At 47.4% G+C, this 23,216-nt stretch overlaps 1 protein-coding gene across 1 annotated transcript in view; it reads right to left on the reverse strand.

The window, feature by feature from the left end:
- The window catches only part of NR4A3 (nuclear receptor subfamily 4 group A member 3), a 28,489-nt gene extending 15,109 nt beyond the window's left edge, over positions 1-13,380 (reverse strand). The window contains exons 1-5 of the mRNA XM_082298576.1: positions 13,021-13,380; positions 10,383-10,541; positions 6,908-7,794; positions 4,588-4,717; positions 3,456-3,628 (exon numbers count right to left, since the gene is read on the reverse strand). Of these exons, the coding sequence (XP_082154702.1) occupies positions 3,456-3,628; positions 4,588-4,717; positions 6,908-7,792 (1,188 nt within the window). The 5' untranslated portion in view covers positions 7,793-7,794; positions 10,383-10,541; positions 13,021-13,380. The remainder of the gene's footprint in view (positions 1-3,455; positions 3,629-4,587; positions 4,718-6,907; positions 7,795-10,382; positions 10,542-13,020) is intronic.
- Positions 13,381-23,216: the final 9,836 nt, after the last annotated feature.

Genomic DNA, 23,216 nt, shown 5'->3' on the forward strand with positions numbered 1-23,216 from the left:
CTCACAATAGGTATTGCTAAGGCAAGACATATTCTTGATCCTTTGAGCAGTAAAGAGGAGGGAAAAGAAAGGGGAAAGAAAAAAGATACTACCCATTCTGAATGGGTTCATTCTAAATATAACTCATCACAACTCAGTGTAATTATGTCTGGTGTTAATTTGTTCCCAATATTTATAAAACATTCCTTTGGCAAAAGTATGGCAAAGTTTTAACATTTTCTAATGAAGGTGAATGCTGCATTATGTCGTGTAACTGTGAATGCTACAGTGTGGTATATACCCCACGCTGGGCACTGAAATTAAATGCATCTAAAAAAATTATAACCTGTATTTTTTATTATAGTCTATCCCATGAGAGCAATTTTAGAAGAAAGGTAAAAAGATTATATGGAATTGTATAGTTTTCAGCTGCTGCAATACATCACTGCTCGCTACAAAGAGTTAGCACTTACAAAGGATTGTTAAAATAAAATATTATTTACTTGTAATAGATTTAGGAGGATATAAGTAACCATAAATGGTATGTATGTTTTTGTTTCTTGCACCACAATTGTGGGGTTTTTCCATGATTATTTCATGGAGAAGTAGTGATATTTGACCTAACTTGTGACCAAGACAGCTGGCAAACCTGCCCTTGGTCAGGAGGCCACAGGGACGGAAGGGCTCCCTCTGATCTGCATTTCTAAACCTGCCCTATGCAAACTGGAGGCAAACAGGGAGAAAGACAAAAGACAAAGCTCTGCCCCACTCCCTTCCTCGAAGCTCCTTTGGGAATTAAATGAAATCTGACAGTTACTTAAGGAGGGGGTTGCATGTGTAGCAAGCAACATTAACTTGTATGTTATATCTGAGGAGATTTGGAAAGCCTGAGGTTGGGAAGCCCGATAGCACAACTTAGCTCTGCCCTTTGCCTGCTTTCATCAGTCCTTCATCGACTGCTACAGCTGCAAAAGCCTAACAATAACTTCTCTGCACAGAGGAAAACCTACACTCATTTTTCCAAAAGCCACGATATGTGCTTAATTTTGTGGCCCAGGAAGGGGGGGATTATTGCCTAAATGCTGCACTCCCCCTCTGAAAAGGCAACATTTCTATTTGATTTGGTGCCTACTCTGCATGAATAAGGATGGCAAGTTATAGGGTCTGTTTTTCATCTCACTTCCTTAAAAGTGTGAACTCAGGGAATTGTACCAGTAAACAGGTGTGAGACCAGACTACAGCCCTTGGCAATTGCCTTTTGAAACGAAGTACCTAAATATACCACTGCTTGTGGACTGGTAAGTTAAAACCAGTGCTGAGATGAAAAGCAGCCATGTTCTGAACAGCACTGTTTCCAATGTTTTGGTGTAAAGTTTGTTGCTTATGTAATTTCATTTTTGTTTTTGTTTTCTTCCTGGGTTGCTCTGTCTGTGTGTGTGTGTGTGTGTAGGTTTTTTGGAGGGAAGGGATACATGTTTCTCTCTGAAACTTTTATCAGTATTTTAAAGACGGTCAAGATATTACAGCCTGTAAACATGAAGACCATGCTAAACATTAAGGTCGTATCTGCAGAAGTGCCAGGACTGACTCCAAAGCCAGGTTTCCAGATCTGCCCATTTGTGGTGTTCAGCAGGGTCACAGCCTAGCTGAACATGCCATAAGTTAGTTTTTACAGGTACAGGATGATTCTTCAGAGGAGTATTTTAGCATTGCTGTGTGTTTATGGCATGCTTCATTAAATTCAGTGAATCTTTCTTTTTACACAGCATTTGTTTCTGACCTCCTCTAACTTTTCAAAGTAAGTATAAGGGTGTATGAAAAACATAAGAATCTACTAATTTCTAGTAGAATCTTTTTGTCTTTTCAGTACTGCTGGGCATAACAGACTATTATATATTTTAGTGTAAAGGAAAACTTAGATACTAATAGGTTCTAACAGAAAATCACACAATCTTTTAGCTACCAAGACTAAGTTAATTTACTGTCAATCATATGGTCCCTGTAATGTCCCACAAAATTGTTCCAACAAATTTGTTCAATAATTAAATCTATGGGTTGTTTTAATTAAAAGAGAAATAATTACTGCAGGACAAAGAAAACAATCACATAAAAGTACATAATTTTTGTTCAGTTTTCTGTAAATGCAAAAGAGCTTTATATCAATAAAAAATACAAACTATGGCCTCTGGACTCCTGTAATTCTGTGGGACCCAGCAGATTGCTATCAAAGAGCACAGCTCGTCACACACCTTGGTATTTGCAGAATGATCCCTGAGACATTCTGGGTAAGTTAAAGTACATGCAGATATGGCTAATGCATTCTCCCTGTAGTAGGTTGTCAGACACTGAACAGCTAGATTCTTGAAAATAACTTGAAAAATTAAATTATTTAATACTTACAGATTAGCTTAAAGAAAATATGTTACAGCATGTTTTAAATTGCTAAATTATATATATAAGTATAGTCTAAAATAGCATAATGTAATTTTTATACAATTACAGTAAATATGATTTAGGATTAAATATTACTTAGCAACAAGTGATAAATGGCCAATGGAGTTGTTGTCTGAATACAGTTGCTATTTTTTACAGTCTCAAATTTAGTCATATTTCTTTTAGGGGGAAGAATTTGATCTTTTTTTTTCCTTAGCTGTAATTTCTTTCTTATCCTATATCAACCTGCCTAAAAATTGTATTTAACAAGCCATTTCAGTGCTGTATTTTAACAACTACAGAACATTTTTTTTCAGACTTCAGAATGTGCCATGAATATTTAAATCATGACTATAATACATTAAAGAACAAGGTTAAAAAAATATATAATCTTTGGTAAAGCTTTGCTGAGATGATTTTTCAGAATTTTTATTTTAAAAGGCTTGTTTTAAAAATGTGAGTTTTACTGAAGGAATATTTATGCTGGAGTGTCCAAAGCCAACCCTGGTCCCATTTAAATAATGGCAAAATTCCTGTGGATTTCAACAGGAATGGTCCTATCCATCCAGTGCCATACTCTGCAACCCTTCTATCTGAATATTAGGGAAGTGCTATTAAATTTTAGCCTTCAGAAAATGGAAGTTAAGATATTGGACATACAAGTACTGCTCCTGGTTAATCAATGACATCATACTTGATTGTGTTTTGGCACAGCCTTTTTGCAAGAAGAATGCTCTATTTATCCATGCATTTTTCCTTTCACTCAGCCATGGAATATACTGCAGAATATTAGATCATTTTGTGATTGAGATCCTCACAATGAATAGTTACTAACACTAATAACTAATAGTTACTAACTACTGAACTTCCTTTCCTCTCATAGTCCACCTATCACAAAAAGACAACGGCTGGCTGGACCAATTTCTACCCTCATCCAAATTTCACACTTAATTTCATTTTGGCAAACCAGCTGGTAAGGAGAAATGCAGCTTGCAAATCATTTCTGTGAGGAAAGCAAATAGGGAAAGAAAAGTGAGACATACTCTTGAATAGTCCAGCTCCCTGGGCGTGGAGTCGGTTAAAGCTCGAACGAGGGCATTCATCATGCTGATGGGAGGAGAGGGTGGGGAGGGCTGAGAGGGTTCTTGCTGTAAGGGGCTCTTTGGTTTGGAAGGCAGCCGACCTCTTCTCCCTTTCAGGCTGTCGGTACGGACAACTAGGTGAAAAGAATCCCAAGGGAATGAGTTGTGAAGGTACCAGCAAATGATGGATCAGAATGAACACCCTGCTTTCCTTACAGTGGACAGACCAGCAAAAATAAGAACGTTCTCCCGTTTCAGCACATGCTTCTGATGCCTTTGATTGCAAAAGAACACAAATGGCACCAGAACTGTGTCAGACCTATGACTGTAAGCAGCAATGTAGCTGCTTACTGAGAGCCCAGCTGTGTTCCTTGTGTCCATGCTTTGTTTGCGGCACGTCTGTGTGCCCGTGTATGTGTGCCTGTGACACTCCACTGCTGAAAAAAAACATGAATGTGAAACACAGATTTTTGTGTTTCTACTACCAGTGTCTCTTTTAAATGGCAGAGGCATTCATTCAAAGTAATTTTAGCTTTCTTGAAGCATTTGAAAAAACACGGTCACACTATATAGGTTGTATTATCCATGTCAGTATTTGCAATGGGACTGCTCACACAATATTACTCACATGCTTAAATATTTGCAGAATTGGTACTAATGAGTTGATCCTGTTTCCATTTAAATTAATTGCAAATTTACAATCAGCTTATGGGAATGAAAGGAGATCCTATGTCAAAATGCACACAATCCAGTGCAGCCCCCAGTGAGACAACAAGGGGAAGCCAACAGCATTATCGAGCAATGTTCAAAGTTAATAAAGGAGACATTTTGGCCACTGTCAAATTATCCTCTTGTGACCTTGTTGTTCTTGAACTCTGGGGTCTATAGTCTAAATATGATAATAGGGGTGAAAAGCAGAAAATCAATACATTATTACATAAACACACATATTTGGAGGTAAGTTATGAATCTCATCACTGTCAAATTTATTGTAGAGACATCCATGCTGAAATACACACACACACATACACACACACACACATTCATTAAACATAATATTTTAGTTTCCTGGGATAATAGCCAGGGCCCTTACCTTCTTTAACCATGCCGACACTGAGACACTTCTGGAACCGGCAGTATTGGCATCTGTTACGACGTCTCTTGTCCACTGGGCAGTTTTTATTTGCCAGACAAACATATTTTGCATTTTTCTGAACTGTTCTCTGCAAAAATGCAACACAAAAATAGTAAACTGATTGTTTCTTGAGCAACTTAGAACCTGACAAAATGTGTTTTAATTACAACATGAAAAGTGACAGTGCAATTCATATAATTAGATAAAATTAATTTCCTAACACACTAGCCTGCAGGAAAAACAATTTTATTAGTGCTAGCTGCTGACAATGAAAATCATCTAGGATTGTTCTGAAGCAAGTCTCTGGAGACAGGCAACTTTGAATGATAAAATCATATCTGAAATTACCAGGTCATCACATCTACCTTTGGGGATTAGATTATCTCCGCTTTTAATATCCCTTTGGGAACAATTTTCTACTTGGTTCATTCCCTTGATTATTGCTGACCTTATTAAAATAAAATCAAAATTATCTGCAATGTACTTCTCTTGCTATCACTATTGTTAGTCAAATACCACAATAACTGGTTTGGTTAGCCATTAAAATCATCAGTGAGAAAAATAAAAATACCAGAAACCCCTACAAAAGATTTTTGGCTAAATACTCTGGGAAAGTTAACCTGACCTGAGGAAAAAAGACAGAATAATGCCATAGATACGTACATTTAATTAACTCTAAAGTCATGTTGAAAAAAAATAAAACAAAATTAAAATTTGTAGAAACCTGGTAAGCTTTGGAAGAATGTAACAAATATTAGTGCAAAAATGTATCAAGCTGCCATATTTAAAATCAAGGATAGATCAATAAATAACATCCAAAAAGATATTACTAGAAAAGACACCCAGAAGAAATTTATCAACTCAACATTCAATATTAAATCTGTCACTGCAATTACATTAATGGATAAATTTTATTTCCTAATTTGTGTTTGTTATCAAATAACAGCCTCAATGTACTAAATATAAGAGATATAGCAAATATTGTTCATTATGATTTAGAGCTGAAAACAGTTTAATTTTGCAGAATAAGGTACTGTTAAAAATCAAGGATATGCTATTGATTTCCACAGGGGCAGGTTTGGGATAACAAGAGCTGCTATTTCCATGTTATTTGTATACCCTTTTCTAGTTATATTTAAATAACAAATTAGTTTTATAGGAGATGTGTGTGTTACCATGTGATCAAAGGATTATTATTAAGTAACACTGACAGCTCCATCTACAATAAAAAAACATTGCAAGCCCTCCCCCCAAATATTTTGGGATTGTTTTTCTTTCCATTTTATCTTTGAGCAGAACAGGGGCATGACTGCTATCTTAGCAAGAAGAAATAGACCAAATCAACCCCAAATGTTTCAAATCTTAAACTTGCTGCCCAGAACCATCCTACCAAGAGTCTATCGCAAGCTCTTCACTTAAACAAGCTATTTCTGAAATTAATACTGGACTCTGGACCCAGTCTGCTCAAAGGAAATTACAAAGCACCCAAATCTAAGATCAAAAGAGCATATTCAGCTCTTGAAAATATAAGCACAAAGTTTCCACTGAGAAACTGCTGTGTGTAAGTTATTTGTCTTGCTATTCAGCTGCAGAGCTGCCTTCACTGCAGAGCAGGCACCAGGACCCTGTGCAGTGCTTAGTCACTGCTCTGCAGGCAGCTTTCCCCTGGTGAGGACTCCCTGGGCTCCTGAGCTGAAAGTTACAAGGCAGCTACCAAATGCAACTAGAAGTACTTGCGTTTTTCCCATGAGTGAAACCAGCTTCTTCCTGGTGCTGACCACCCTGCATTCCTCCTCACGCTGACCACCCCATGAAAACAAACGGCACTGCTGCCACCACCTAAAATATTAAGTGGACTCTACGATTTCAGGGTTTCTTTTTTCACCTTAAAACAAAGCATAATTGGAATGGGTGACTGAGTAAAATCCAGGTTGAATGTACTCCAGGTGCATTTCACTACAGAATAAATGCAGTTTATAGCTTAAACTAGGGTGACCCATGTTTCATTGGGAATGCTGGCAGACCAGAGATATGGTTTGCCCAGATCACTGCCATGGCCTCCTCTCAGCAGCCACTGGCAGATCCTTTTATCCCACACAGGGCTTTCCTTGGCCTTCTTCAAAAACTCTGGATGTCCCTCCCACCCTGGTGGGGGGCCTGAGTTTTAACACACGATGTCCCTGAACCCCCGGGTCAGGACCAGGAGCATGCGGGGACAGAGGGGGTGGGAAGTGAGGTGCGGACAAGCAGGGAGGGGAGCAAAGCGCAGAGCTCTCACCTTGAAAAAGCCCTTGCAGCCCTCACACGTCCGCACCCCGTAGTGCTGGCAGGCGGCGTTATCTCCACAGACAGCGCAGGTGCCTTCCCCAGACGAAGAGCTCCTGCTGGGCGGAGACGGGAGGCCACTGCTGCCGCTCCCGCTGCTCTCGCCCATCAGGCTGGAGGTGGCTGCGTTGAGGCCGAGTGGTGAGAAGGCTAAGGTGGCTGGTCTTTTGGCCAGGTGAAGCCCGTAGGAATGGCCCTCCATGGGAGCCTGGCTGGCGGCGGGCCTGTCCGAGCCCAGGGGCAGGCTCAGGGAGGCAGGGTCGTAGCACATGTGGGCGGCCGCGGACGGCGTGTGCGGAGGCGAGTGCTTGAAGTGGAAGAGAGGGAAGCGCGGAGGCACGGTCTTCATGGGGGTGGCGTCCATCAGGTGGCCGGGAGGCAGGCAGGTCTGCGTGGGCTGCAGCGGGGGCTCATCCCACAGGCCCTGGTGAGCAGGGAAGCCGGGTGTGGTGGGCGTGGAGGGTGGGGATTGCTTGAAGTACATGGAAGTGCTGGGCATCCCCTCATCTGTGGATGGGGGCAGTGAGGGCTGGTATGGGGACAGCCGGGTGTCTTCCATCTTTATGAGGGGCCTCTGGCCAGAGGAGGCAGTTTGCATTTGGTAGAGGCAGGAAGGCTTGAGCTCATAGCTGCCAGAGTAACCCTCCATAAAGGTGCTGAAGCTGGGCAGGGAGGTGGTGGCGGTGGCAGTGATTTCGGTACTGCTCAGGTCCATGGTCAGCTTGGCATAATCAGGGTTCATGATGTCTGAGCTGTACTCCGAGCCATACGCGTAGGTCTGAGATGCATAATTCGAACCCGGCGGTGAAGGACTATACTGCGCTTGCACACAGGGCATATCTGCAGGGGCAAAGGGGCACGTTAACAACCAGCCCAGTGCACCAGGCCGCGGCCCAGGCCCTCACAAACTTCTTTCCTAGGAGCCTTCCCACGTTTCAGAGCTCAGATAAGCACCCAACTCCCATTCGGACATTTAAATTAGCCTCAAGCCTTTTCCTTTCAACAAGAAATATTCATCAAGGACCGGCTACGTATTCGGTATTATGGAGCCTGCTCTCATCTAGTCAAGGGAGAAACTCACATTTATACCAGTGTCAGTGAGAGAAGAATCCATCTCAAGCTGCCCTACATCTGCTGCTTAATATACATAGGTGTCAATGAGAATTAGATAAGCAGAATGAGAACAGTTTATGACTCTAAGTCTGTCTCTGTATGCATGCAATCATGCTGTAAAATTTTCATGAAGGGTAAACGAGATTATCAAATGCATAATATTAAAAATTATATTTATTTTAAAAGAAGCAGCATCTGCAGTACATGTCAGAGGAATTACTCAAATCACAAGGTTTGCTACTCAGGACTTGCAAACACCAATTTTGCTTACCCAATTCCAGACCTTCAAAGAATATTTCTGGTCAGCTAATAATTTAAAGTTGCTGCCTCATTGTTAGTTTTAAGGCTTATGTCTGGTAGAATGTTCTTTAAAAAGTGGAGGGTACAACATCGCCCTCAATTTGCAAAAATGTAGGATAAAAATTACGTGGTACTTCTGTTTTTATAGGAAAGCAAGGTTGAGGCTAGTAATACAGTTGGTTTTATTCATTAGTCATAAAACTTAATGTGGTTCACTGATAGCTGGGATGGTTGAAGCAACACAGTGCCTGGCTAAAAAGATCTGATTGTTATTTTCTTTTACATTTCCTACTAGTCTGCCATGTAATTTGCTGGTCACAGGAAATAATCAACTGAATTCTGCAATTCATTGAGGTTTGTCTGACTAAACACTGTGAGATTCTAGCCCAATATTTGCAACTCGAACTAGAAGTGTGTAGTGTATTTTGGTTCCACAGCAGAGGAAAAAAATGCTCAATTAGTATAAATTTCCTCATAAAGAGAAAAGTAAATATGGATAAAATGTATATCAAAATTAAGTGCAGTTCATCTCTTCTTAATCATGGTAATTTATATTCCAGAAGCACTTGAGAAATAATTCATGCTAAAAAAAACCCCAAAACTGCCTTGAAAATAATGAGGTTTTCCTCATTATTTTAAGAACTCTTTTCATTTACAATTTTAAAATATTCACTCCTGGCATGGAGGAATCCAACTAATTTTTGTTAAATCAACTTTTAATTCTTTCCTGCCCACTTTACAGATAAATATATTTAAACTAAGCACCAAATTTGAATTATCATACTGTCACAAACCATTCAGATTTTTCTTCTTCTCGAGGAAACATTAAAATCTGAGGAAAAAAAAGTAGTGCTGTTTCCTGAAATTAAGACCTTCCTGCTCTTAAATCCAAAAGCTTGAAGAAAAAGGCAGGACAACCCTCCCCCAAGCCTTGCCTCCCAATGTTATTCATGTATTTATTCTACTGTTCTCTTTTTTCCTATCAATTTCTGTCCATGCCATTCCACGCACACACATTTCCTGGCAAGTCGTATCACTATCATTTGTTAGTTTAAGTACTGGCTGTTAAAACACAGTGATCAGTGCTTAATCAAATAAAAAGGAAAAGAAATTCTTTCCACACACCTCCACTGGAAACTGACGGAGGAACACAACAGAGTGAGTGGACAGATAATGTCACAAGTGGACATGTTGATACACAGCTCTATGAAGGAAAAAGTCTTTTTTGCTAGCTCAGAAAACGAGCAGGAGTTCAAGGGAACAGATCATTATGCCGTTTTTTCTGCATTTTTTCTGAGCATTAGAGAGTTATGTCACTGAATTCTGTGCAAAGTGGAGTAGAAAAACAGAAGTCTAAAATAACTCTGACCGAAGGACTGAAAAAATATCCCTAACCTAAAGGTCTGGTCTATCCTGGCTCTGTGGGACTCCTCCTACCTCGTCTTTTGCCAGCGCACTTGTCTAAGTCTAACCCCTACTTTTCCACTTAGGGCAGCAGTATTAATTCCCCTGCAAAGTAAATAACCTGGGATTCTTTCTTCTTTATCTAACAATATTAAAGCAAGAAAAGAAAAAGCCCCACAGGAGGCACATTGAAGAGCAACCTGTCACCAAAACCCAAATGAATGGGTAAAAGCATCAGGGCAGGGACATCGGGAGCTATTACCATGTTATTTTGCTTTCTTTGCGAGAACTTGAGGTAAAGGATGCCCAGTTTAACGCCAGAGAAGCTGAGCTCCTCACAGGGACGCTAGCACCCCCAACCAGCTTCCCCTTAAATCTGTCACATCTTCGGCGAGGGGCTCGCAACCTCGTGTGTGCTCAGGCACGGCATCGCCAAAAGCGCTGCGAAAGGCAGGCGCTGCCCTGATCCTTTTGGGATTTAAACGCCCCGGGACGTCGGGGACCAATGATGCCAAAGGGATTTGGGAAGGGTAGGGGCCGCGGCCGCGGCAGGAGCTCCCGCACTTCCCCCCCACCCCCCCTCCTGCCCTTCTCCCGGAGCGGCAGCTTACCTGGTGGGTATCTTGCGCGCTGAATGGTGGGGCTGGAGGTGCGGACGGAGGCGGCGGCGGGCGGCGGCGGCGGCGGCGGGGTGGGTGCCGGCTGGGACCTCTCTGCGGAGGCGGGCCCGGGGCCTGGCCTGGGCGGGGGGCGCTCTTCCGACCCGGGCTCTGTCCGCCGGAGGCGGGAGACAAGACACGGTCAGGGGCGGCGGTGCCCAGCGAGGCAGAGGGGAGCCCCCCGCCTCTCCCCGGCGCGGCGCCTCGGGAGGACGTGGGGGGACCGTCCCCCGCGCTCGCACGGCAACCCCCCGCCTCGCCCCGCGGGTGGGAATGGGGAGCCGGCCGGGGAGCGGATTCCTGCCGGCTCCCGCTCCCTCATCACACAAAAGGCAGCGAGCACCGGGTTTGTTCTCCGAGAGAGGAGCCTGGGGAAGGCTAGAGGAGAACCCCAGGTGGGGTGACTACAAGCGGGGCAGCATCCTCGAGCGTCCACTTCCCCGTGAGAACTTTCTTATTTTGGGATGTAGAGACCGGGGAAAAAAGCAGGCTGGAAGTTTCTATGCAAGGTACCGGCCAGACTTGAGGGGTGTTCTGCCGGCCCAGCTAGCCCTGTGCAGTGTCTCCGGGCCCACCATCGCCGGCGCGGGGGAGGGAGCGCTGCCCAGCCGCCTCCCCCTGACCCTCTGGGCGCTGCCAGCCGGGTTCCGCGGCAGAGCGGGAGATGCGCGGCCGCGCCGGCCCCTGCCCACGGGAGCCGCTCCCCGGCGACTCTTTCTCCCGCTCCTTGCCTTTCTTTTGCCTTCCCCGCGCCCCTCGCCTTCGAACACCCGCCAGCTCCCGGGATGATAAGTGCCTGTCAGCTCATCCCTTTCTCTCCCGATGGTTTTGTTCCCTCACGAGCTCCTGCTAGGCGGTTTCCCGCTCGGCTCGGAGCGCCCTAGGGCTCCTCTCTGCCCCCCCGAGCCGCCGGTTACCTAGAGACACTCGCTGCGCTTTTAACCACGCAGCACCCCTCCGGGCTGCCGCCGCCCGAGCCAGGAGCGCAGGGCCGTAAGGGCTGTAAATTAGGAGGAAATAACTACCCTTGTCAAAGCTCTTTTCTTCCTCCGTGCACTTTACATTCAGCCCCGAGTGACACCCCTCCCCACCCTGTAATACGAGGAGGAAACCGTGAAATACTCCATTGTGATTGTGACTTCTTCAGGCGAGTTTCGAAACCTTCATTTACCCGGGAGGGACTGCGGAGGGGGAAGCTCCATTCAATTAAAAAGTTTCGTGCTGGATTTCCACCGCCGGTTAGCTGGCGATTTTTTTGGGGGCGGGGGGGGGTGGGGGTGGGAGGGATCGCCCCGAGCCGCACGGTCACTCCAGCGAACATCCACGAGATCGCGTGAGATTCACCTCCGAAGAAACCGTCTGGTCTGGTTTAGTCCATTGTTTTTTACCGGGGCTTGACTCCAGCATACAGCGGTCTCCACGGAGGAGAGAAAAATAGGGCGAAGAATGTAATCGAGTGAAGCGGCTTGGATAAAAGTTAGCGATTCATTCCCAAACTTTTTTTTCCTGGAGAAAAAAAATCCTATCCCAAAACACCAATCCCCCTACATAAAACAATATTTTACGCTCTTTCTCTGGGAAATGTCCTCGCAAGGAATCCATCGTATCCAAAAATTGCAGGTTAAGTAACAGCGTTCTTAACTAGCCGCGCTAAGGTGAGCCGCATCCCCGCCCGGGACAGACTATCGCGATAATGCTGCCCCGATAACTGTCCCCCTACATACTATCACAACCCAACGCCCGCGCTTTCTCGCCTCTTTCCAAGACTGAAACTTCTTTCGCAGCTATTAAGGCGAGAAGGCAAAGGCGAGAGGCGCCGCGGGGGCAGGGAGCGGGGCAGCGGCGGCGCTGCCCAGCCTCCCCGCATGGTACCGCCCGTGCCGGGGCACCGCGGCCCCTCGTTACCACTTCTGACCTCCGAAGGGAAAAGTGCACATTTCCGAGGAGCAGATGCCGGGCAGACGTGCCGTGCAAACATCCCGTCTCATTTCAATACAATATGTCACATTCCAGCAATTACCTCTTGGGCGAGCTCTTTGGGCTGCCGAGGGGGGCTGCTGTCTCCCAAAGTGAAATGAGCTCAACCTGCCCCGCCGTCCCTATTAGACAGCTGAACTTGTGCAAACAAAACCACCTATTTCCCAAGCGCGGCTAAAGGAAGGAGACAAATTGCTGCCATTCATCACCGGCGCTGTAAACTCCCCGCCGCCGCCGGCAGCATCATTTCCATGACAACAACTAGCAGAAATACCTTAGTACCACCGGCTCCGGCTCCCGCTCCGCTCAACCACAGCCCTCCCGTTTGCGAGGGGCAGCAGTGCCCCGCGCACGGCAGGAGTTGCCGAGACGGCAGGGAGGCTCGGAAGCCGAGCGCCAATTGAGCATCCACGGAGAGGATGGGGGAGGAGGGGGGGAAGGTGAGGGAAAAGTTTCAGCGATAGCCCGGCACGGCAGCGCGTCGGCTGAGCCGCATCGCCCGCCGCCGGCATCTCCCCAGCATCTCTCTACCCCGGCGGCGCAACTTTCACGGAGTGGGGACATGCCGCGCTGTCCCTCTCCCTCAGCCGCTCCCGTTCACTCGCATACGTACTCGGTTGCTGTGGAGGTTCCGTCTTTACATCTAGTTTGTAGGTGCCCGCTTCCTTAAAGGCGTATATAGGCGCTGTCCAGCGGCAGGACCCGAGACACAAAATCCCTCAGACTCCCGGTAGCTGCAGGTCCAGAGGGTGCGTTATCCCGAGGCATGGAAAAGGATTGAAAAAGCCTGAGGAGCCAGGAGCCCGTCCCCGGGCGAAGGGAGGGAGTGAGCAGGCGGTCGGGCGAGGGATGCCGAGCGGCCGCCGCCGCCGCGATGTGCCTTTGTGTGTGTGCGGCGGGAGCCGGGCCGGGACCTGTGCCCGCGTCCCGGTGCGAGTGCCCCGGGGTGCGCGTGTGCCTGCGCCGGAGAGAGGGGACGGAGGCGCCTCTCTGCGCTGCTCTCCCGCTCCCTCTCTCTGAACGTCATTTATGTGAGAGGAGCCCTAGCGGCCTCTCCATAGAGCGGCTGGAATGCGAAACGTCAATAGTGACGCCATGGGAGCCTGACGCTACTGACCCCCCCCCCCCGCCCCAGTGTGTGCGCCGCGCTCCCGCCGCACCGCGCCGCGCCGAGCCGTGCACAGCCGCGCACAGCCGAGAGGTGCGGAGCGGTGCAGAGCCCCGGCAGAGCCGTGCTGAGCCGGCGGCAGCGGGACAGCACGGCCGGCCGGCCGCCTTGGGGCCGCCTGCCCGCGACAGCCTGGCCAGTCGTTCCCAAGTCTCATAATAATAATAATTATTATTAAGATAGTGATAAGAACAAAATTAATATATCTTTACTGAAGCGGCTCAAATTAAAAGAGCTTTGCTTGGTTACTTAGTGGAACTTTCAGGATGAATTAATAAAGGTTTCTTTCACTTTTTAATTTTTCACTTTTTTAAACGTTTCTTCTTTTTGCTTTTAATTTTTTTTCCCTATTCTTTTCTCTTCTCCCATTTTTTCTCCTTTTTTTGTTTCTTTTCTTCTTTTTTCCTTTTTTCCCCCCTTTTTTTCACCCTCTTTTCTTTCGAAACTTTCCAGTGCGCAGGAGCAAGGAGCAGGTTACGGGAGGTGCCGCTCACAGAGCGGGCACTATTGCGAGCGGCCCTGAGAAGCGTTCCGGCTGCCGCCTGCTTGTGACTGCCCGTGTCCGTGTGTCTTTCGGTGTCCGTGTGTCTGCCTGTGTCCGTGTGTCTGCCTGGGGCACCGGGCTGGCGGCGGACGACTCCCCCGCTGTGTCCGCCGGCAGCAGCCGCCCGCCGCCATGCCCGGTGCCGTGTTTACATCCACCGCCGGCAGCCGTGATGTTCGCGACTGTCACCGCAGCCGTGACAGCCGGTGCTGCGCTTGTGCTTCGCACAGAGAGGCTCCGCCAAGCGAGTTCTCCCGACGGACGGGACCCGGGAACGGGCGAGGCGTCTACCGCCCCGAGGAGGGACGGGCGGCAGCGGCGGCACTTTTCGCTTTGCCTCTCGCTCCACCATCCCGCCGCCGGGACCGCCGCGGGGCGCGCTCCCTCCCCGGGAAGCAAAGCCAGGGCTGGCGCAGGGCTCGGCGGACGCCGCGGACCGGCGGCGCGGCGGCCACGTCCGAGCCCGGGATCCCCTTTCCGAGGCGGTGCGCGCCGTCTTTCCGCGGGCGCCGGGGCGTCCCTCGCTCCCTCCTCCCTCCCTCCGAGGCCGCGGCCAGACCCCGCTCCCCCCGCGGGGGAACCCGCCGGGCTCCCCGCGCGGCCACGCTTCCACTCCGGACGCCGCCGGCCCCCGGCGGGGGCCAGCCCGCGCCCCCACGTCACCGCCCTCGTGCCGCCGCCGCGGCCAATCCACGCACAGGACGCGGCGGGCCCCGTTCCGAGGGGCGGGGCGCGGCGGGGCTGACGCACGGCGGCCGCGTCATTGACGCAAGCGGCGTTGCTAAATTTAGCCCCGCCGGGGCCCGCGCGGGGCGCTCGGGATCGCGCGCGAGGGAGGGGGCGGGGCCGGAGCCCATTGAGCGGCGGCGGCGGCGGGCGGGCGCGCAGGGCTATTTTTGGGACACCCCCCTCTCGCCCCCCCCCCGGTTGTGATCCGGCCAAACCAAATATAGACGCGGGCGGGTATTTATAGCGCCGGTGAGTCCCATTGTCGTGGGGCCACGCCCCTGCCCGGCTTCCTCTGCGCAGGGGGTGGAGTGCGGGGCAGTGCACGGGGACCCCGGCGTGCACACCCATCCCCCCGGCAGGTCCCCGGAGGGGAGAAAGCCGCAGCCGGACGCTGGCAGCGGGCGCCAGACCCGGCTCCCCCCTAAAAAGAAAAGTCTTATGATGGCTGTGGCTGGACTCTCCCTCCGCGTGGCCGGCTCGGTGCGATTCCCTCCATGCAGTGCGCTGCCTTCCCTCCCCATCGCATCGCATGCCATCCCTGCACGGCCACACGGCGAACCGCTGTTGACATTCCCGAGCGGCGGCCGAGCGCCCGCTGCGCGGGGGGGTTGTGGTGTGGAGGCGGCGGAGGGGATGTAGGCAGGATCACCCCCCCCCGCCGGCGGGGGACACGCGTGGCAGCGCGGGGTGTTTCCGCGGCGGGGATGCCCCGTTCGCTCGGCCGCGGCGGGGATACCCCCTGCCTGACGCAACGGAGCGGAGCAGGGGCGGCGGCGGGCACAGCGCATAGCGCCGCGGTGACCTCATGGCAGAAGCGGCGCTGGTTGGGAGTCCTCCCCCCGCCCCCCCTCCAAACCAGCCCTGCCTCCCCTCCCGCCTGTTGAGTAAGCGCCGGGAGAAGCGCAAATGCCATGACGGGCCGGTGCTCTCATCCCCGGTGCTGACACGCCGCGACAAGGGAGATTCCCTTTGATGCCGCTGCCGGCGTGGGCGGCTGAGGGCAAGGGAGGAGAGACAGAGAGAGGGTGGCACTTTCCGCCCACTCCTCACCCCGGGCACCGGCCCCGATAAAAATACTCCTCTTTCCATGTTGTCATTTCTCCTTTGCATCTCGGCCTCTCTGCTGGGAAAGGGACTCCGCGGAGCGCACCGCTCTCCGCCCGCTCCGGGCGGGCTACCCCCGGGGGGGGGGTGGGGGTATAAAGTTCCAGAGTCATCCCGAAACTCGCAGCTCTGCACTGAAAGTGTGTGCGAGAACAAAACGTCGGTGCCAGGTGGACGGTCCTAGAAACCGTATTGCCCCCCCCCCCCCCCCCCCCCCGCCTTTCCTCCCCCGGGTACTCTGTGCAACTTCGCAGCTTCCTCGAGCTGTTCCTGTCTCCCACGACGTGAAAAATCGTCATGCAAGAAGGCTAAAAAAAACCCCCAACCAACAAAACCCACTCCAAACCCAAAACCGGCGGCAAGAGTGTTTTGAAAGCCTTTAAAATAATCTCTGAGGTACTATTTAAAGAACAGGAAATGGGATGTTTGAAGAAATGATTAGAAAGTGGCATTGAGAGTGCTATGTGCTTCGGGCAGATGCGGGTGTTGCGCAGAGGGCCGGGCACTTGCTCACCGACCGGCCCAAGGCAGAGGTTCCCTCCAGGGAGAGCACGGTCTGCTGTCCTGCAGTTATTTATGTCATGAGAGGTCACTCTCTATACACTGTGTGCTTCCCATGAGGCGAAAAGGAATTTCTTCATGCAAGGAACTACCAATCCATTAAGCATAAATACCGAGGTGGAGGGAGAGATAAGGGGACAGGAACAACAGTAGGCAAATTGTCTAACTGGTGTGTACACAGCTTGATTCGCTGGAGGCAGTGGTGCAGGAGTGAGGGCCAGAAGGATGTCATTCCCAGGGCTTGTGGTATAACTCGGGATAACAAAACCAGGCACTACAGCAAGGGGAGGAAGCCTGCAGCAGTATGAAGGAGGCCTTGGGTGAAATAAAGATCGAGGAAGCGGGGAAGGTTGTTGAGGGATGTTTGCTGGGTGCGCCAGAGTTGGGGAGGATGAAGGTTACACAGGGAGCAGACAGTGTGGAGAGACTGAGGGGTTCACTTCCAGTGCCCACCCATGCGTTTGTATTTATGGCCAAGTAACTTGACAACTCCTTATCAGAATTTGCTTGGCTTCCCCAACACCAGAGCCAATCTTTAGGCCTGCAGATTTCTGGGGCCAAGGCCATGAAATGTCACTGGTTTTAGGCTTTTACCACAGGATACCCAAGTCAAACTCCTGAAATCCTGACTGGCTGCCATCTGCCCAGAGGCACCTAAATTGGACAGTGGTAAAGCAAGGGGGAATAGCCTTAAGCTGAAGGAGGGCAGGTTTAGGTTAGATATTAGGAAGAAATTCTTTACTGTGAGGATGCTGAGGCACTGGAATAGGTTGCCCAGAGATGTTATGAATTCTCCATCCCTGGAGGTGTTTAAGACTAGGCTGGATGGGGCTTTGAGCAACCTGGTCTAGTGGAAGGTGCCCTGCCTGCGACAGGGGGGTTGGAACAAGATGATCTTTAGGATCCATTCCGACCCAGTGCATTCTATGATAGATTCAGTAGTACCATAGAAATGGCATCTAGTCTAACCTCCTATGCAAAGACTATCCCCTGGCATTTTTTTAAAGAAATTTTCCTACCTTCCTCCAGCATGTAGAAAACAACTGTTCATCTGCCTAAATGCCACATTCTAGGAAAGCCCCAAAGAGGAGTTGGCTAAATTACACAATAGCTCAGTAGTTCCAGCATTTGCACAGAAAACAGGACATTCAGATTCACCTTGTTTGTCTCGGGCAAGGAGACGAGGGTGGGAATGGGGAAACTCAACCTACATTCCCCACCTCCCAGGAGATTGCTGTAATCACTGCATCATTCTGGGTGGTATCCCAACCACTTGTTTGAAGTGGTGAAACCACTTTCAGGTTTGTGTGCAAGCTCTGTAGTCTAGTGCTTCAGGCTGTCTGCTGGAATGGAAGAGAACTGCCTATACTATCCATTCCTGCTCCAAGGATGGCTTGTGTTATTTTATATTACACACCTATAGTATAAAAATACTGCTATGGCCTTAAGAGAACTTTCTTGCCTGATTGAGCATGATTTCTATGTTGAAGTTCCTTTTCCCCTCCATACCTTCCTGACAACGAATAACCTGGTGATGAGGCCATTCTCTCAGATAAAGGTCAGTGTGGATTTGAGTCTTCTTAAGAAAGGAGCTGAATCATAGATCTTCTTTTTTCTAGGGAGTGCTGTAATTGACAAAGCTACAGAGTCAACAGAAGGTAGCATCCGTCTCCTTCCAGATGTGTCTTTGGAAAAGCTCAGGTGAGCTAAGGTTCTACTAGCCTAAGACTTCCTGCTGTCCTAAACTACATCTCCTTGCTCCAGAGGGGGGGGATTTGGGATATGGCCCTTATCATCGTGTTGAAGTTAGTCTGTTTTGTACCCTTTCTTCACCCTGCAAGCATGATTAATTTAGATTTCTGAATTTGTGGGCATGGGGCACTAGAAAAAACACTGCCATTTTTAATCTGGTCATCTAAAACATCGTTGGATTTAGGTCTGAGTCAGAATCCTGCCTTTCAGAGTTATTCTGCCATTCAGAAAAAAAATGTAAGATCTTCTGGTGCTGATCAAAGTAACACTCAGCAGAGTTTGATAGCCTAGAACAGCAGCTCTGCCTCAGCTGCCTTACAATGTTAAGCCAGCACGTTTCTAGATGAGAGGTAGCATGCTACAACAGCTTGTCAGGACACCCAGTTTATCACCGCAGTGTTTCCAAACTGAAAGAGGAACTCATTCCGCCTCCTTTGCTTGAAAGGTGCCTTTGTCATAGAGAGGTCATGATAGGGAAGAGGGGAAGGCCTAGTTTAGTCTTTGGTGGTGTATTTGGCAAGTCATCCCCTGCTAAAACCGAGTCCTAGTCTTGACTAAATGAAGTCCCAATATAATCCAGCCTGCTGTCATACTTTTATAGTCAAACATTCATCTTTTCACAACTAGTTAAAGACATGGTTGCATGGTTTATGCTCAGATTTTCCAAATGACTATAACTGGATCATGGCCATGCATTGGAAATTTTTGCCCCAAAGGAAGAAATTTTGAGAAAGATTCAAATGATTCAAACCCAGTCTTTTATGAATGTTAGAAATATGCACAGTATGCTTTGTTCACAATAGCTCCGTTTTCCCAGACAGAAGCTCCACCAACTGGTGGAATTGCCCTGGAATTCTGCAATACCACAGATGGGGAGGCCTGAATATTCCTGGACTGACTCAGCCTGTTCACTTTGCCTGGCTTGTAAGACAATAGACGATTCTTCCTTGGTTGTGGTGATCCAAAATGAAAAGTAAAGGAGGTCACATATTAACAAATGGAACGACTGCCTTTTAGACAAGCCCACAGACTGAACTGTGATCATACTAAGCAGAGGGGCTGTTGAGAGTATAATTCCTACTGCCAACGTAAGAGCTGATTAGGAATGGGAGAAGCCAGGACCAGACAAGGTTCAGACATGCAAGCACAGCAGATTATTAAATAAGGAGATGAAGGAGCATTCAGAGGGATCTTAAATTAAGTACATTAATTATGTAATCATGAAGCAGCTTTAAACTGGATTTATAGTGGATACAAAAGAACTACATTTTGCATTGGCCTTGATACTTTCAAAAGGACAATCTTATGTGATTGTGCTCACTTAAAGAGAAACGAGAGAGTGGGGAAAAAAAAAAGGCTCAAGCTCATCCTAGGCAAAGATCTCACAGACTGTAATGTTTATTACAGAGAGATGGATTTTAATAGAGGATCAAGGCCATGGGACTGGTTTACAAACCCCAAAAGTTAGTATTTTTTTCCTTCTATTTACCAATTATAATTACTATTTTATAATTTATTTTCATGGCTTCCTTTTGGGCCCTTCATTTCTACATTTAATTCTTGACTGGATTATCAATCTTTACCCCTAAGAAGGAGTCTCTTTACTTACCACATGAAGTACTAAACAAATGCAACTATATAGTTGTAAAAAAATTAATAGTTTATACCAGATAATAATTTAGGCTTGTTCAGCAGGCACTGCTTTTTTGGCAGACTTTCTACTTGTGTTGACAAAGGATAGCTCCTCAAAAGCAACAACTTATTACTTATTTACTTTCCCTAAGATCTTTTAAATTTCATCTGCTTTTTACTACATTGTCTTTCCAGTTACTCTGTTTGTTTTACTCCTAGTGATTTCCAAACCATCTTCCTATGTTACTGAGCATTGCATTTCATTTACTATCTCTCTCACCTCTTCTTAAACTGCATTTTCTCTGTTTCCTACTATTTCCCTGTCCCTTTCTTTGTCTTCTCACTACTGTGCTATCCGAACTGCCCATTCCCAAGAACCAAACGGTAGCAGTTCTTCAGCTGCAGTAGGATGAGGGATTTGAGAAGTGAGAGATCCCAGCTGCCAGGGCAAATGCCTTGTCCAGGTTTGCTTTTTGCTTCATCTTTGTCCTGGCTTGTGCCTTTTCACAATTTCATTTACCTCTGCCTGCTCTGTTTCCCCATCTGTAAAATTACAACAGGGTGTTTAGGAAATAAAGGCACAGAAATGAAAACTAATTACTATTATTGGTTATGTCTAACTAATGCACAAGGCCTCAAACCCCTCAATGGCAGTAATTACTTTTTTTTCTCTTATATAAAGAAATGAATCATTTACCTGAGAGAATCTGGACTATTTCTTTCAAGCTTATCATATCTTAAAGATCAGAAGTGGGCACTAGTATCACGTCACAGGTTAAGAGAGTTTAAGCATCAGCTTTCTTCAATCGTGTCTAAACCTTCCGGCATCTCTGAATCAGCTGAAATACGCTGCTAGAGTGAGCTGATGAAATCAGTTCCATTTCCACCCCCCTGCACTATATATGAAAGACCAAATTGTGGTGTACGCACCTGAACTTACAGCCCCAGCTCCAGGAGTAGGGTGATGAGCTCAGAGTCTAGTCTTTGCAGTTGTGAAAATCATCTTGAAATCCAAACTTGAATGAAACTGGCAGGTCAGGGCTGCTGCAGCCCATAGTGGGCTGGGATTGCCATGCCTGGAGCTGTGTTATGTGTACTCCTCTGTGCAGCCCTCTGGAGCTAGTGGGAATGTGGAGTGCCAAAACAAACTTAGGAACAAAAGGAGCAAAGTGTGCTGAGTGCAGGTGTGCTGCTTAGATGTCGTGGTTTGACCTGGTGGGTAGCTAAACACCATGCAGCCACTCACTCACACTTCCCCCACAGCAGGATGGAGGAGAGAACTGGGAGGGGAAAAGTAAAATTAATGAGTTGACATAAAGACAGTTTCATACAACAGAAATGGAAGGGGAAGTATTATTACTACTACTACCACCGCTAGTTAGAATACACAAAACAAGCAATGCACAGTGCAACTGCTCACCACCTGCTGACCAATGCTTAGACTGTTCCCAAGCTTTCCCCCAGCTTAATGTGCTCTGCATGGTGCCATATGGTATGGAATGTCCCTTGGGTCAGCTGGGATCAGGTGTCCTGCCTATGTCCCCTCACAACTTCTTCTGCATCCCCAGTTCACTCACTGGTGGGTTGATGTGAGAAACTGAAAAGTCCTTAACTTAGTGTAAGCCCTGCTCACTAGCAACAACCAAAACATCAGTGTGTGTTATCAACATTATTCTCACCCTAAATCCAAAACAAAGCACTATATCAGCTTCTGGGAAGAAAATTAACTCCTTTCCACCTAAAACCAGGTTACTGGGGAAGCTTGGCTCTTCTACTAAATAGGAGGAGCCTTCTGCCATTTCTGCAGAAAAAAACGAGAAAGGCAAAGGAGGAATACTATTGCCTCACACTCTTCAGGAAAGTATTTGAGATTTGAAACATGTCTTAGAAAGTCAACCTTGAAAATGAGACCAAAAGAGAAGCTCAATTACTGGCTCTTCCCCTCCCATTTTAAGGAGCCAAGGAACTTGACAGTCTCACATTATAATTGTACACTACACAAAAACTTACAGGTGGAGTGCTGTATGAGATGATGATGTGGTTTAAATAACAAAAAATTTGAAACACCAAGAAGTCAAAGTCAAACGCCTCTAAATAGTTTTAGAGAACAATCATCACTGCTTCTGGGGCACTTAGAGCAGAGATCCAGTTACAGAAAGCATGTGTGTCTCAATGATGGAGATGAGGGGGAGAATGGCAGCAAAGAGATTCCATGCCTTGTCTTCTGCTTGCTTAAGAAATCCTCCTCTGAGTGTTTGAGCTTCACAAAGGCAAACAGGAAGCACCACAGTGGAACCGAAAATCAGTGGAAGCGCTCACTGCTGCACAGATGTGGCATCCCTGAGCAGTGTTCAAAGCCAGGCTGGATGGGGCCTTGAGCAACCTGATCTAGTGGAATGTGTCCCTGATCATGGCAGGGGGGCTGAAAGTAGATGATCTTTAAGGTCCTTTCCAACCCAAACCATTCCATGATTCTAAGTGTTTCTCTAGTAAAAGGACCTTTGCATTTTCCAAAGCAAGAAGACCAGCAAATGTCTTTGCAAAGACATTGTCCTGCACAGTTTGGGCCAATCTCAATACTCTGCCTTACAGGAAGAGAGCAGAATATTGCACAGCTAGAGGATTAATATTTGAACAGTCTCCTATTTTTTACTAGGATATGCTTTGTATTTTTATAAGAAATTTGTTGTGGATGATGAGGTAAAAGCTTTGTCATGTTGCACTTAAAATTGGCAATAGAAACTAATTAGAAGTCTGGGCAATTTAAAAAGCAAATTTCATTCCCGTTTTCTCTTTCCTTCACCAAAGCTTTCATGTGCTGAGTGCTAGAATAACTGTGGTGTTTTCACCCTACCAAAATTCCCCACTGATCATTCTGTGCAGTTGTGGTTCCATGCAAGGAGGAAAAAAGCTTCCTGCCATCTGTTCTAAATTAGGTATCTTTTCCTATTATATTTCCCTGTTTTATTGTTTTTGTTGCTGATGAAGTAGTAAGTTAAATTTTCAGTATTTCTACCCTTAAGAGTTTAGGCAGTTCTCTTTATTTTCCATGCTGCTGCTCTCAAATTAAGCCGTAGTATCATGCTTTTAACAGAGAGATAACACCACTGAGCTTTACAATTTTATCATTCCTTATACCTGCTCCTAGCATGGTATTTAAATAGTGGCAAGAACCCGAAACCCTCACTTGTGTCCCTTCTAACACTGGAGGCTTTGGATTTCCTCTTTTCCGTCTCCTTTAGTATCATCAGTCTAGTAACCAGACTGTCTCACCAACAAACTCCTTGACTACTTACTACTTTTCAACCTAGACATTAAT

The sequence above is a fragment of the Coloeus monedula genome (assembly GCF_965178545.1).
Source record: "Coloeus monedula genome assembly, chromosome: 1".
In the NCBI taxonomy this organism is placed as follows: Eukaryota; Metazoa; Chordata; class Aves; order Passeriformes; family Corvidae; genus Coloeus; species Coloeus monedula.